At 39.2% G+C, this 14,181-nt stretch overlaps 1 protein-coding gene across 2 annotated transcripts in view; it reads left to right on the top strand.

The window, feature by feature from the left end:
• The window catches only part of tbc1d32 (TBC1 domain family, member 32), a 73,173-nt gene that overhangs the window by 25,724 nt on the left and 33,268 nt on the right, over nucleotides 1–14,181 (top strand). For both annotated transcript variants that reach the window (XM_032543038.1, XM_032543039.1), the window contains exons 24-28: nucleotides 5,495–5,617; nucleotides 9,377–9,485; nucleotides 11,012–11,105; nucleotides 11,191–11,316; nucleotides 13,905–13,988. In XM_032543038.1, coding sequence (XP_032398929.1) covers nucleotides 5,495–5,617; nucleotides 9,377–9,485; nucleotides 11,012–11,105; nucleotides 11,191–11,316; nucleotides 13,905–13,988 — 536 coding nt within the window. The remainder of the gene's footprint in view (nucleotides 1–5,494; nucleotides 5,618–9,376; nucleotides 9,486–11,011; nucleotides 11,106–11,190; nucleotides 11,317–13,904; nucleotides 13,989–14,181) is intronic.

The raw sequence follows: 14,181 nt of genomic DNA on the forward strand, positions 1-14,181 counted from the left end.
GGGTTATTTAGTCTGAGCTAACACATCACAGGAAGCAGAGAAAGCTGTGGCCATTCTTACATTGGATATTGGAAACATCCTGATATTGGAAACACATTCACCTGCTGTAGGGATCTTCAACAGGGGGTCCGGGACCCCTAGGGGGGCTCGTTGCTCACAGGCAAGGAAGGAGGGCCTCCAAATTATCACATTTTGAAAGTTGTTTTTAGAAAATTGGATCCAATATATAATAATTAGAAAATAAAATCCCCAGTGCTTACTGGCCTATAGGTTAGGTAGTCAATTAGGCCAACCTTAGGATTCATTAAAACAAGATTTATAAAATATCAACAATTGTCAGGGTATTTTAATATCTCAGTATTTTATGCAAAAAATGAACTACTGAAGGCTGCAGGCCACGCTTCACGTTATTGTAGGCCTAGCTTAATATGCACCTTCATTTTAAACTATACATGTAGTAGGGGGCCCCGCTCCATCTCTCTTTTAGTTAAGGGGTCCTTAACTTGAAAAACATTGAAGAGCCTTGATCTTTTGGATTATAAAGTAGCTCATATATATGAAGCGCTCTGGTGCGACTTTCATGTTATTGGATCTTTGCATACCAACAATTTGATGTTTCTCTGTGGTGTAAAGCTGTATTTATTTACTTTATGGGTTAGACTGTTGTGGTTTATGTTGGCTCAGTATGTATCTAGTGGAGAACACCGCCCTCTGCAGCATAAAGGTCAGTAAATCTCCGCTGTAAACAGCAGGATTGATTAATATACTAAACGGTTTCACAACACGTTGCTTTTACCAAGACTATTTTCTTACCGTGCTGAGACAGTTCATCAAAGTGATTGTCTACAAGGCAGCGGGAATATTCCCTCCTAAAATTCAAGGCAAACTGCTTTGTTAGTACAAAAAGATTTAAAAAAAAAAAGCTTCAATATCATGGCTACATGATTAAAAAAACATGACCATTGACCCCACACTGGTCTACCTCAGGGTCAAACTATCACACTGGTTTTGGTCTTGTTTTTATTAATGTAGCTGCGATTGCAACAGTTTTTAGTAGTTTTTGTACTTTACTGAAGCGGTTCTTAAATTTCTAGGGGAAATGTATTCCCTTCCTTGTGGATCCTATTAGCTTATCCCTGCGTCACGAGCACCTGCTCTTCCTCCATTGTGATATTATTTTTTGTTTATTCAACACTGGATCATCTGTATTACACAGAGTTACAAGTAGCACTATAAATATATTTGACTCTCTGAACATCTCTGCAGATATCACAGATACTCTTACCAGATGCCTGGAATCACAGATTTAGCATTTTGCATATTTTTGTATTTTCCACTGAGACACAAAAAGCAGTCTGATTAAGAGACTGTGTTCTCTGTTTTTTGGGGGGGCGCTCGGCCTAAATAATTAGCACAGATGTCGATCTATCACGTTAGCCGCATACCAAACTATAGATACCAGGTCCATGTTTGAAAAAAGATCATTTAATTGTGAGGAATATGCTCATTCTTAGTATTGGCATACTTGTTCCTTGCCACTCAGTTTTGTACTGAAGGTGTTTTTTGTGCTTGTTGAAATTAGAAGTCTGGCGTTATTGTACATTTCTCATATTGCATATTCAAGTCTCTCAATACTTTTTGACTTTCACATAGCACCGAGCTCCAAGACCATTGGTTTACTACTGAAGACATGAATCTTTATGGCAGATTATTCATGTGTTTGTGATAGAAGAACAGGAATAGGATATAGCAAGCTCCAGATACACAGACTTACTTGTCAGTGTAATCAGTTCACTGTTAATAAATAACAAAATACAGAGTTATGCTAACTCTATCCTCAAAGAAACCATCAGAGTGAAATCTCAGGAGCTGGTTTGAACTTTTGCAATGTTAATGAAATTGCGTTGGTTCTGCTATTGGCTGTGAGTTGGACACCAGCCTTGGACTACACTCCAGCAGCATGTCAAAACTTCTTTATATGCTTTAAATCTTTTCTACCATATTGATCGCAGCTTTAGTCGCCAGCACCGCTGTCTGGCAAACACGCGCCAAGCATTCCTGAAGTCCAGCCCTCTTAGAGGAAAAGAGTTGCCCAAATGTCCCACCCCTCTTGATCTTCACAAGCTAATGAGAGCCAAAATCCCTCAGCCCTTTTCCTTGTTGCTTAAAGCCTCTTTGTTGTCATGGCAACTAGCACCCTTTGCCCGTGTATTCCCCTCTCTGAATTGTTTGGATGCCTTTTATTCTTCTCGCTCTGCTGCTGAACGCTCTGAGCTCAAGTGTGCGTGCTCGTGTGTGTAGAGCGTCACACATTCGAACCTTTTTAACCAGTAGCACAAAATCCACTTAAAATATGACAAGAATAGGACAAGGAAGGACACACACACACACACACACACACACACACCACCAACCAACACACACACACACACACACACCACACAAACACACACACACACAACAACACAACACTTCTTGTGACACTGAACACCTAGGCGCTAATGTGAAACAAGAAGTGTCACACACTTTATTGTAGCTGGAGTTTTTTGGGCCGGGAGTACATAGATATTTAGTTTTATTATGCAGCGACGAGCAAGTTAGATTTGAAAGCATCTTGAAATGGACAACAAACCGGAAGAGATTACTTGTTTTGTTTCATGCCCAATTGAGATCTAATTGATCTCTGCACATACACAGCCTTTGGGCTTTTCAGTCTGCTGCCTGAATATGTGCAGATCATTAATTAAAGCAAATGTTTTTATTAGCAAAGATTGGTGTAGTTACTAGTTTTTGACTCTTATTTGTATCATTAAATCAGAATGTGCAAACTTATTTTGTCATTTCCGCAAACCTACAGCTAAGGATTCCTTAATTTCCAGAGATTTTCTTTGCATTATTTTACCTTTTTAGTGTTTTTGTGATTTATTTCACCAGGCCCTCCTGACTGCCAACGATATACAAGCCTCCCAAATAGTGTGTCCGTTAAGTTGACCATCTGCATCTTACCTCAGGCGTGACCAATCAATCAGCAGAATGATCTTTGGTCAAAATGGCAGGCAGATTACACTTGGTTTTGATTGGGTTATTTATAAATCCTCTGATACATGTGTGCACATCATCAAGTGAGTAATCATCTGTCATTAATGGGTGTCATTAAAGGGAGTTGTAGTCCTCCTCAGCATGAATGTCAACTTCAGGTGAAATGGATGGCAGTGTTTCAAAGGTCTTACCCATCCAGCCTCAGTGCTTTCCTTTTGTGTCCTAGTTTAGGAAGTGAATAGATGTCCTATTTCCAAAGGAAATGAGTCACCTAGTAAAATCAACTGTAATGTGGACTCTTGAAATCTTTCCTTCCTTTTTTTTAAAACTGCAGTTCAGAATTAGAATCAGCTTTATTGGCCAAGTGAGTGTGAATACATACAGGGAATTTGACTCTGGCTTTTTATTGATCTTGTAGCACACACACACAAAGACACACAGACAACACACACACAACACAATTTACACACACACACACACACACACACACACACACACACACACACACAGAGATACATTAAAAACAAGGGCAACAAAGCTGAACAACACCAACCAAGTATTGGTACTGCCCTATTTTGTGTTGTTATTAGCCTTTCTGCATTACACAAACTGGAATCAGGGCCGGTTCTGTATTTCTTGGTTTCAAACGGAGAGGGGGGTCAGAAGGCCTGACAGACTCTCAGCCTCTTGCTGTGCTGCTGTCAGAAGGAGTGAGGAGAGCTGTCAGTCACACAGGAGTCCAAACAACTGCCCATCAGGCCAGGAAGCAGCTGCTTGGAAGGAGAGATGTTTAACAAGGACTTACACACAAAACCAAACCACATGCAGAGCTTAACACTACTACCTCTTATATGTCAGGACAAGGACACACTCTACCTCTTATACAAGGACACATACTGTGAAATTACATTTTGTAAAAGCCAAGATCAAAGTTGTTTTAAACAGACCTTTAAATGTGTAAAAATAACTCTGACATTTCTGTTCAGTCCATTGTGCATGTGCTGTTTTGTAAGCCTTATTTTTTTATTTTTCAATGGTGTTGACTAATAGCAGTGATAACGTAGAAGGGATTCAACGTGGACATATTCATAAAACTGTACAAGAATACAGTAATTTCAACTATCCAACTAACCCTTCAGTCTATTAGCTGACTAATGGGTTCTTATGGGTATGCTTTAGCTCCGTTCTTAATGCACAGATATAAGAGTGGTATCGATCTCCTTCTTCGATCTACTTCTCTGCAAGAAAGCAAATGAGGCATTTTCCAAAATGTGAAACTATTATTCAAACCCTAAAGTTCTGTAGTAGATGAAAACAATGTTTGGTTACACTTTACTTGAAGGTATCTACATAAGAGTGACATGACACAGTCATGACACATAAATCCTAACCCTAATTTCTAAAAGAAGCGTTATGTCATAAACGTTTATGTTTATGACTCGTTCATGACAGTGTAATGTCACTCTTATGTAGATACCTCCAAGTAAAGTGTGACCAAATGTCCTAATAATAAAAAAAATAAAAAAAAATAGACAGGGAAACATTTGCAAACATTCCCATATATATATATTCACTCTTTCTAATATCTGGCCTTATCAAAAGTGAGTACTGTATATAACATGTTAAATGAGAACAACATAGTCCGGCTGACATCATTGAAATGATAAAAATACCTATTTTTATAGATATCTGATATTTAAAAGACAGGTTTTTCCAAATGAATTGAAGGTGTAGAGCGTATAGCAGGCAGATGACATGAGAATTAACTAGATTGTTTTGATTAATGCTTCACACCGGTGACACACATATGGGATTGTTCTAAATTCAGATTAGCTCTGGTGCTGATGGTAGGAGGTGGTGGTGGGGGTGTGAAATTTGGGTTACCATCCGTGTTCCCTTGGTATTTTTCATGCTTATTCCATAAAAAATTGTTACAAATAAAACTGTGACCAGCAGTAACATTGAAGTTAAAAAGTCATGCGTGATCAAGAGATGTTATGAAGCTTTTCCTCTCTACAGGTTTTGAATCACAGAAAACACAGAGCTAAAACACACTGTAGCTTCCCAAAATGCTGCTGGAGCTTAACGGCCTGCTCGAGCCTGGCGTCATTACCAGCAACTAGAAAATGAACCGTGAAGCTCTTCTGAAGGGGTTCCTACTTAACAAAGCTCACAATTGGCTGCGGCGAGCTGGCGAAAAACTGTGTTGACTGATCCAGCAGTTGCAGACGTGGTACAGTGCCAGGGGGAAATGGACAACCAGAGTCCAAACGGGGGTCTTTGTCTGCATGGTTTTACCCTGCAGTACAATATGTAGATTAGATTAGATTCGATGCACTACATTAGTCTGAACTGCCCAGTGATGCTGTTGTGCTACTTTTTCTCAAAATGCCAGCCCCATCTGTATTTTTGATGTCTTGTTTGTGTGTTTGTGTGTTTGTTTGTGTTGCTGCAGACTGCTCAGTGTGCTCTGCTGTAATCTGGACTCCTTTCTGCTGCTGGAGAGCCAGTACAACATCTGCTCCATGCTGCTGCAGAGTCAGAGGGAGAACGTCACTGAGCTGGACACCGAGGATGGGTATGAACCAACGGCGCATAGTTTTAATATTGTCAATTACTTAAACAAATCTGTCACGATGATCTAATTAGACTTAGACGTAGACTTCTCTTTATTGATCCTGTGTTCCAGCAGCAGTTTTAGCAAGAAAAAGAAATAAAAAATAGACAAAAAAGACAGTATAAAGACAGCAAAATAACAATAATAATAACAACAATAAGAAGGTTCGTCAAATAAACAAAGAAAAGACCATAAATTATTATTAAAGTGTCAGTGTTGAGTCCAGTACTGAAGTGATAAAGTGACCAGGTGTGAATTTAAGTCCAGGTGTGCATGTATGTATGTCTGTATGTGTACTGTATATATGTATGTATGTATGGTCCTCTCTGCCCTATTATTTGTATCATTAGTGTTATTAGCAGTAGCATTAAAGCCGTTTTATAACTTGCAAAAGCAAAATACTTTATTTTTTAGAGACATAACTTCTACCATAAATCCCAAATAATACATTCAAACATATTAATTACCAGTCTTTTTTTTAAAGTCCTTGACATCTCGACCAACTCTGGTTTTGGTCTTTTCATGAGTTGTCAATTAAAAATGTCAGTAAAATGTGAGTAATGTCAGTATTATAAATGCATTTAATGTAATGTAATTTAAAAACAGAAATGCTCTCTTCTCTTTTAAGGAATAATCTTAATAATCTATCCTAGTTTAATGCTCTCCGAGAGTGAAATGAACATCTGATTGCTGTGCATTAGAGCCTGAGCCGGTTAGCTTAGCTTAGCATAAATCCTGAAAGCAAGGGGGGGGGATGGCTAACCTGGTTCAAAAGAGACTCTAACATTTCTAAAGCTCATTAATTAACATGTGGGGTCTGGTTTGTTAAGTCTGTAAACAAACTAAAAAAGGAGCTACGTGCTAAAACAATTTTTTGACAAACAGCAGTTTATCCAGTACAGCGTCCCAGAGTCCGGTCTAGACCTGCTCTTTATGGAAAGACCTGGGAGATAAATAACATCACAGAGTCCGGTCTAGACCTGCTCTTTATGGAAAGACCTGGGAGATAAATAACATCCAGAGTCCGGTCTAGACTGTCTTTATGGAAAGACCTGGGAGAAAATAACATCCAGAGTCCGGTCTAGACCTGCTCTTATGGAAAGACCTGGGAGATAAATAACATCCAGAGTCCGGTCTAGACCTGTCTTTATGGAAAGACCTGGGAGATAAATAACATCCCAGAGTCCTGGTCTAGACCTGTCTTTATGGAAAGACTGGGAGATAATAACATCCCAGAGTCCTGGTCTAGACCTGCCTCTTATGGAAAGACCTGGGAGATAAATAACATCCAGAGTCGGTCTAGACCTGCTCTTTATGGAAAGACCTGGGAGATAAAAACATCCCAGAGTCCGGTCTAGACCTGCTCTTTATGGAAAGACCTGGGAGATAAATAACATCCCAGAGTCCGGTCTAGACTGCTTTTATGAAAGACCGGGAGATAAATAACATCCCAGAGTCCGGTCTAGACCTGCTCTTTATGGAAAGACCTGGGAGATAAATAACATCCCAGAGTCGGTCTAGACCTGCTTTATGGAAAGACCTGGGAGATAAAAACATCCCAGAGTCCTGGCTAGACCTGCTCTTTATGAAAGACCTGGGAGATAAATAACATCCCGAGTTGGTCTGACCTGCCTTTATGGAAAGACCTGGGAGATAAATAACATCCCAGAGTCGGTCTAGGCCTGCTCTTTATGGAAAGACACTGGGAGATAAATAACATCCCAGAGTCCGGTCTAGACCTGCTCTTTATGGAAAGACCTGGGAGATAAATAACATCCAGAGTCCTGGTCTAGACCTGCTCTTTATGAAAGACCGGGAGATAAATAACATCCCAGAGTCTGGTCTAGACTGCTCTTTATGGAAAGACCTGGGAGATAATAAACATCCCAGAGTCCGGCTAGACCTGCTCTTTATGGAAAGACCTGGGAGATAAATAACATCCCAGAGTCCGGTCTAGACCTGCTCTTTATGAAAAATGCAGTGAGATAACTGTTGTTGTGATTTAGCACTATATAAGTAAAATTTTAAATTGAAATGCGCAACCTGGCGTCCTTACTGTTAGGGCAAGACCTTGTGATGATGTTCAGAGTTACCGTGCACAGTGTTTCCGCCAAATGTTTATCAAGGAACAGTTACAGCATCTAACTCCCCCTAAAAACCACAATCTGTTGTTTACACATTCAGTTTTGTTGTATGTATGTATGTTGTTGGTAGGTTATTTTGAACTTTAGAAAGAACCGGTCTATGGTCTTTATGCTGAGCTAGGCTAACCACATCTTGATTTGTTCTTAGCACACAGACATTAGCTTGATATTGATCTCGTTGTACTTCTCGGGAAAAAAGCAACTAATAAGCGTATTTCTGATAAACTATTGTTTTAATATGCACATGTACTTGGATATTGCCTTTTAGAGCTTTCCTAGAAAGTTCAATTATCTCCAGTCAGAGCTTAGCTGAGCTAAGGAAAGTTCTGTCAGATATTTAGACATTTAGCGGTTAATGGTTGAGCACATCGAGCACACAGTCCTTCTCTCCCTCGTTCAGTGAAGGCTTTTTGCTCCTCTGTGCATCCCCCGGATGTGACAGAGCACTTTCAAATGTAATCATTGCTCAGAATGAGAAATTGTTTGTTCGTTTGCCTTGTCACAAATAAAATGAAATAAATCGGGAGGACAGTGAAAAGGCCATTTCTAAAAAGCGGGTGATCAAGAGTCCCTCTCTCTTGATAATGGCTGGCGGAGCTGGGGCTATTGTTTGTGAATGGAAATGCCAACTCACATTGTACGTCTGAGTCCTGACTCAATTGTTGGAGAATTAAGACTTTTTCATTTATTATCCCTTTCGTGTCCTCTGTCTCTTTTTTTCGTTTGGTATCAGATTTTTTGATTTGCCCTACTCTTCGTGTCATTCATTTTCCCTTATGCTTTTTTATTATTATTATTTCCTGCCCCAACCTTTTTAGTATCAGTGAAACCCAAATCGGTTTATAGATTGTATTTGACCCCAGCTGTTTGAGCTCTGAGTTATGTATTATACACAAATAAATATATGCAAATTACATTTTGTGTGCATTACATTTTGTATGCAAATTACATTTTGTGGCAGTTGGCCATTGGAAAGAGCACTGTAAAAGACAATACTCTCCTGTATTACCAAGTTCAAGTTGATATTGCTTCAGTTATAAGTACCATCCACCAAGGATGACACCATTCCCCCCTAAAGTGCCTTTATAATTTGAATATGCTCTGATCTTATCTAAAATTCTAACATTGAAAGCCTTCTCCCCTTTTTTCTTACTGCGCTTTGCAGTAATGACGGTCATTCAGAGGCTTCAAACTGTGCACTGTCTCTTAGAGGACTTTTCAAAGAAAGTTATCTGAGCTCCAATAAATTGGGGGAGGTTTTGAAGTGCTGGTGAATTTGATATTATTATATTATATTGCATAATAATTAGCATGACCTTGTCTTCCCAAACATATTCCAAGCAATTTGTTTTGTGTTGTACATACTACGCATATCGAGTCCTTTCCTTTTAACCTTTTCTTTTTCTTTAAATGTTTTTTCATTCGATCCTCTTGCAGACATGCTATAGCACACAAGTCTCCGTGCATGAACGTTACTTATTGTTATTGTTGTATTGTTTACTTTGGTTCCTTTTGCACTACCTCTTCCACTTCCACCTTTATTTAACCCCCTGTCATGTGTGTTAAACATTCCCAGGGAGTTCATAATCGACAACCTATCCGTGGAGAGGAATCACGTGCTGGTTCGTGTCAGTGTGGTGGGAGGTCCGTCTGAGAGGAGGCTTCCTCCTCGAGCTCTGCAAGAGGTCAGCTATACTTTATGTTATACTATATAATATACTTTTTATTGGTACAATCTAAGGTTCTTTTCTTCCTCACAGTTTTTGGCAAATCAAATTGTTTTTTGCACAAAAGAAAAAGTGTGTTGCATCCATTGGGGTTGAAGTCAACAACTGTTAAGGTGTGGACTAAATGCTTTTTCTCTCTTTATTGTCAGTGTTGTTAGTTGTTTTTATGAACCAGCTAAGTGCTAAACAACCACCACAACCGTAGCGTTTCTGTGAGGCTGTGCTGGACAGATATTTTGTAGAAATGTCAGTGCCCAAAGAATCAACAACTAACCTTGTTGGTGAAATGTTGTTTTCCTAGATAAGTAGTGTTTACGGAAGACAAACACCTTAACACTTCGCAAATGGTGGCTTCTTTGGATAACAACACAGACCGATACGAGCCTACATCACGGTGCACAGTGCCTAATCACTTTAATCATTGCCACTGATTAAAGTGACTAAATGGTTTATTTATTTATTCAATCTGCCCTTTAATTATTCTTTAATCACAATATTATGAAATTCTGCATTAACACAAACTCAGTCAAGGTTTGTGCTACTGGCAATTTTATTTTTTACAAACAATCATTATTTGCAGCTTTATTTACTCAGCATGTTTTTGATATAGTACATAAATGATTTAGATGTTTATGCTGGACACAAAACAGGAAACCGATTTACGTAGAGGTCAATAAAAGGATATCAAAGACATTTCGAAAGGGGAGAGTGTAAATTAGTTTAGTGAGTGTTTCCATTGTGTTTCTCGGGTTTCTTTTATTTATCTCTCCTGTCACTTGTACAGGGAGCAGAAAGCTGTTGATTAAGTTCTGATTTTGTGTGAAGTATCGTGTTATAACAATGGTTATTTTTCTTGGTGTGTGTATACCGTTATGCACCTCAAATCACATTATTACCTTCAGCAACAGCAGAATCCCAAAACAGTTTTTGCATGTTTGTGCAAACTCTGTGCATCTATCTTCTAACATTGTCAGAGCAGCACATCACCTGAGAGGCAAACTCAAAAACTAGGGATAACCGGGATTATTAGGAGTGGAGGGCACAGACGATTGGAGAACCAGGACTGCATTTAGAGCACATTTTTGGACAAGTGACAGTGGGTTAAAAAGAAAGGAAGGCAGGGATTTAAAATAAGATATTAAGGAGGAAAACAACTGATGGTTTATAAATATAAACAAATGCATAATTTGTCAAACTGCTACCAGCTCTGGGCTAAACAATTGCGAAGTAATTAATTAATCTACAAGTCATTGTTTAACTGCACCACACTGTTCATACTTTGAAAAGTTTATGAATTGCAAAACAAATGCACCCTACACATCAATAACCCAGCAAACTCATAAGCAGTCATAACAAGTCTGCCGTCAGAGCAGTGCAGAAATGAATAAATGACAATAATGCAAATATGATGCATCGTCTCTGTAATAATTGCATTAGGGTGTAACGAGGGGACAATGGGATTTTTTTGTTGTTGCTCATTTCAGGGAGAAGATCCTTACCCCTGGCCCATGTTTTCTAGCTACCCTCTGCCCCCCTGCTACTCTCCGGACCCACCAAAGATCCACCATAACTCACTGGGTAGGAAGAACGTTGATGAAGTGGCCAATATGAACTGGTGAATTGTTGTGATTTTGCATCTATAACCCCCCCCCACACCTTACAGACTCTGAGATCAGTACATTCCTGGCATCTTCTAAAGACTCAAAAAATGAGGACAGCTGGATGGAGGTCTGTCGGAGACAGTACTGCAAAGTCATGACCTCCAAACCCGACATCTTAACTGGAAAGGGTAAGCTAACAGCTACATAGCTAACACAGCATACATATTGATTATGTACTGTGTATATATGTATGTATATATATATATATATTTCTTATGTCAGAGTAAATAGTTATAATTCAAGGAGGACAAAAATGAATTTAAAATAAAAGAGGGCGGACAATCTTGTCATGAATGCATGCGCTGTACAGTGATTGCTTCCTCTCATCAGCACACTGTTGAACTCTGTGAAAGCATCTACTCCGTGGTCTATGTTGCTCATTTAAGGCTTTTCACTGGAACACCATGATCAAGATATATTATCTTCTCATCTTCCCTCCGCTGTCGACGTGCTATTTCATTTGGCACACCATTAACATTCAACTTTTTCCGAAACATTCAGTGAGTTAAATTGTGGCATTTATAGGCTGACTACTAAATTAACCTACTTCCGAAGCAATTTAGTGAACATTTACTAGCTCCATGTATGTTGTGATTATCACTTGTGTCTTCGACAGGGTTCTACACAGCTGCATGACAAAAATGATTAATTATACTATCGCTTCATCAAAGCTCTCATGATTAGAATTGTTTGCGTGTTCAATACTTCACTATCTCGCCGGCGTATTGATTGCTTAATTTGGTCTCAACAGCATGTCAATGAGATGCATTCACTTGTGCTCAGAGTCACTGGGTAGCATTGAGATGAGTGTGTTTTCTAATCGGGCTGCACTGCTGTTTTCTTTTTTTTTTTTTTTACAGAAGCATTCATGGCTTTGTTGCATGCTAAGCAGTTGCAGGAACATGACTTCACTAACATCCCTTTTCACTTCATAGAGTTATGTATACAGACTTTTGAATAATGTAGAAGAAACGGGGGCTCTGTGAGAAGTGCTACACCAAACATAACGGAGAGTCAATGTAAAACACCTTTTTATTTCAACGATAGATCCATTCAATCATCACATATCTAATTGCTATTGTATGATAAATGATTTTTTTAAAAGGTTAATATTTTGGGATACAGCTTACCTTCCCTGGTGCTGCTTAAGAAGAGTCCTTTTCAAGTAAAGGACCAGATAAGATGACATATATTCATCTTAAAGTGTGTAATATGTTAAAGGATGACTGGGGGCGAGCCAAAGGCAAGTGCTGGGTAGGAAGTGGCTATCAATGGTCATCAACTAGTAGTTCCACACAAGTTAAATAATTCATTGTAGTAATTTAAGTGGACCAGAAGTGGTACTGTTACTTCATAGCTTAGCAGGGAACAATTAATATATTATTATCAAGTAGGGTAGACTAAATAAAAGAAACACCTAAATATGTATAACTGCAAACTACACTCTTCCAAAGGACCATAATGTTAAACAAATGTAAATGGACTGTTCTTATATAGCGCTTTTCTAATCTCAACGACTACTCAAAGCGCTTTTACACAGTATAGGAACCATTCACACACATACACTGTGGCCAAGGCTGCCGTACAAGGTGCCACCTGCTCATCAGATACACACTTACACACGCAACTTAGGGTTCAGTGTCTTGCCCAAGGACACTTTGACATAGGACTGAGGTCTGGGATCGAACCACCGACCTTCCAATTGGCAGGCGACCGCTCTACCACTGAGTCACAGCCACGCCTTCTTGCCCCTGACCTCAATTTTGGCCTTTATGACCTCATGAGGGGCTCGATTCCAGATCAGGCCAGGGCTCGGTTTACACCTATCACCCTTTCTAGCCACTGGGGTCCATAGGCAGGCTAATGTTAAATTAGCCTGCCTATGGATTGTTAAATTAATGTTAAAAAATCTCATAAAGTGGAATTTTCATGCCATGCCAAATTAGTGATACTTACTGTGAAATCAAGCTGCCAAATTGGTAAGCTACTTATATACTAGAAAGAGTCAGTGGGGTGCTGTCACTGGCAAGGAATTCACACGTAAGTTTCTTTCAAATACTCATTAAAGCAAAGAATAATGGTATAATAGAACATACTGTGTTGTTGTTGTTGTAGAGATGTATGATCTGTAAACCTTTTACCATCGGCCTCATCACTCAGTGTTCCCTCTCTAGTTCCACAATTAGATCTTCAGTGACTGTGGGTGGTTTCTTTGCACGGCAGTGTGATATGACACTAAAAACAGTGTTGTAAGCGTTTACTCAGGGACAGTCAGGGGCAGTGAAGCTGTAAATAGATACGAGCGGATGCATTTGCGAAGTGTACTGATGGTGTTAATGTACATTGTTTTTGCAGCTGAACCATGATCTTCTGTGTCAGACACTCATCCTTTGTAGATTTAATGCTGCATCATTTCTGAACCATCTATGACTTGTGACTCTTTTGGCCTTTCTTTTATGCAAATAACTCAGGCTATTGCTACATTAAGCATGCATACTGTGTATGGTTCAGTCAAAAGTCTTTCTAAACCACTTACACTGTAACTCGGCTGCCTAATAATACATATAACAGGATGTTTCTACATTCTATACAGTAAATGGTTGATGTTAAGGATGTACTGTAGGCTGATGTATTTGCCTTCAGCAATTGTATTATCTCAAGGTTTATTAAAGCTGCACTAGCATACATTTAATATATGGGTTTTTCTTCTCCTCAGTGCTGGCTGACCTTCTGGAGAAGATTGTGGCCCATCTTTCTAACTCTGCCACAGACTGCTTCTTCTCTCCGGCTCAGTACAAAGGTTAGTGGAGAAGAGCAATACATTCAGCTTTCTTCTTGACAATTTAGTCAAAGCAAAAATAAAAGGGTATTCTGCGGGTCAGGGAAGTAAGCCAGCATCCTTGTACATTGGATATAAATATGTTTCCTGTATCTTTCCTCTGTTCTTGTTATTTACTTTCTGGGTTATGCAAATTCAATAAGATATTCTTTGG

This window comes from Etheostoma spectabile, chromosome 18 (assembly GCF_008692095.1).
Source record: "Etheostoma spectabile isolate EspeVRDwgs_2016 chromosome 18, UIUC_Espe_1.0, whole genome shotgun sequence".
NCBI lineage: Eukaryota > Metazoa > Chordata > Actinopteri > Perciformes > Percidae > Etheostoma > Etheostoma spectabile.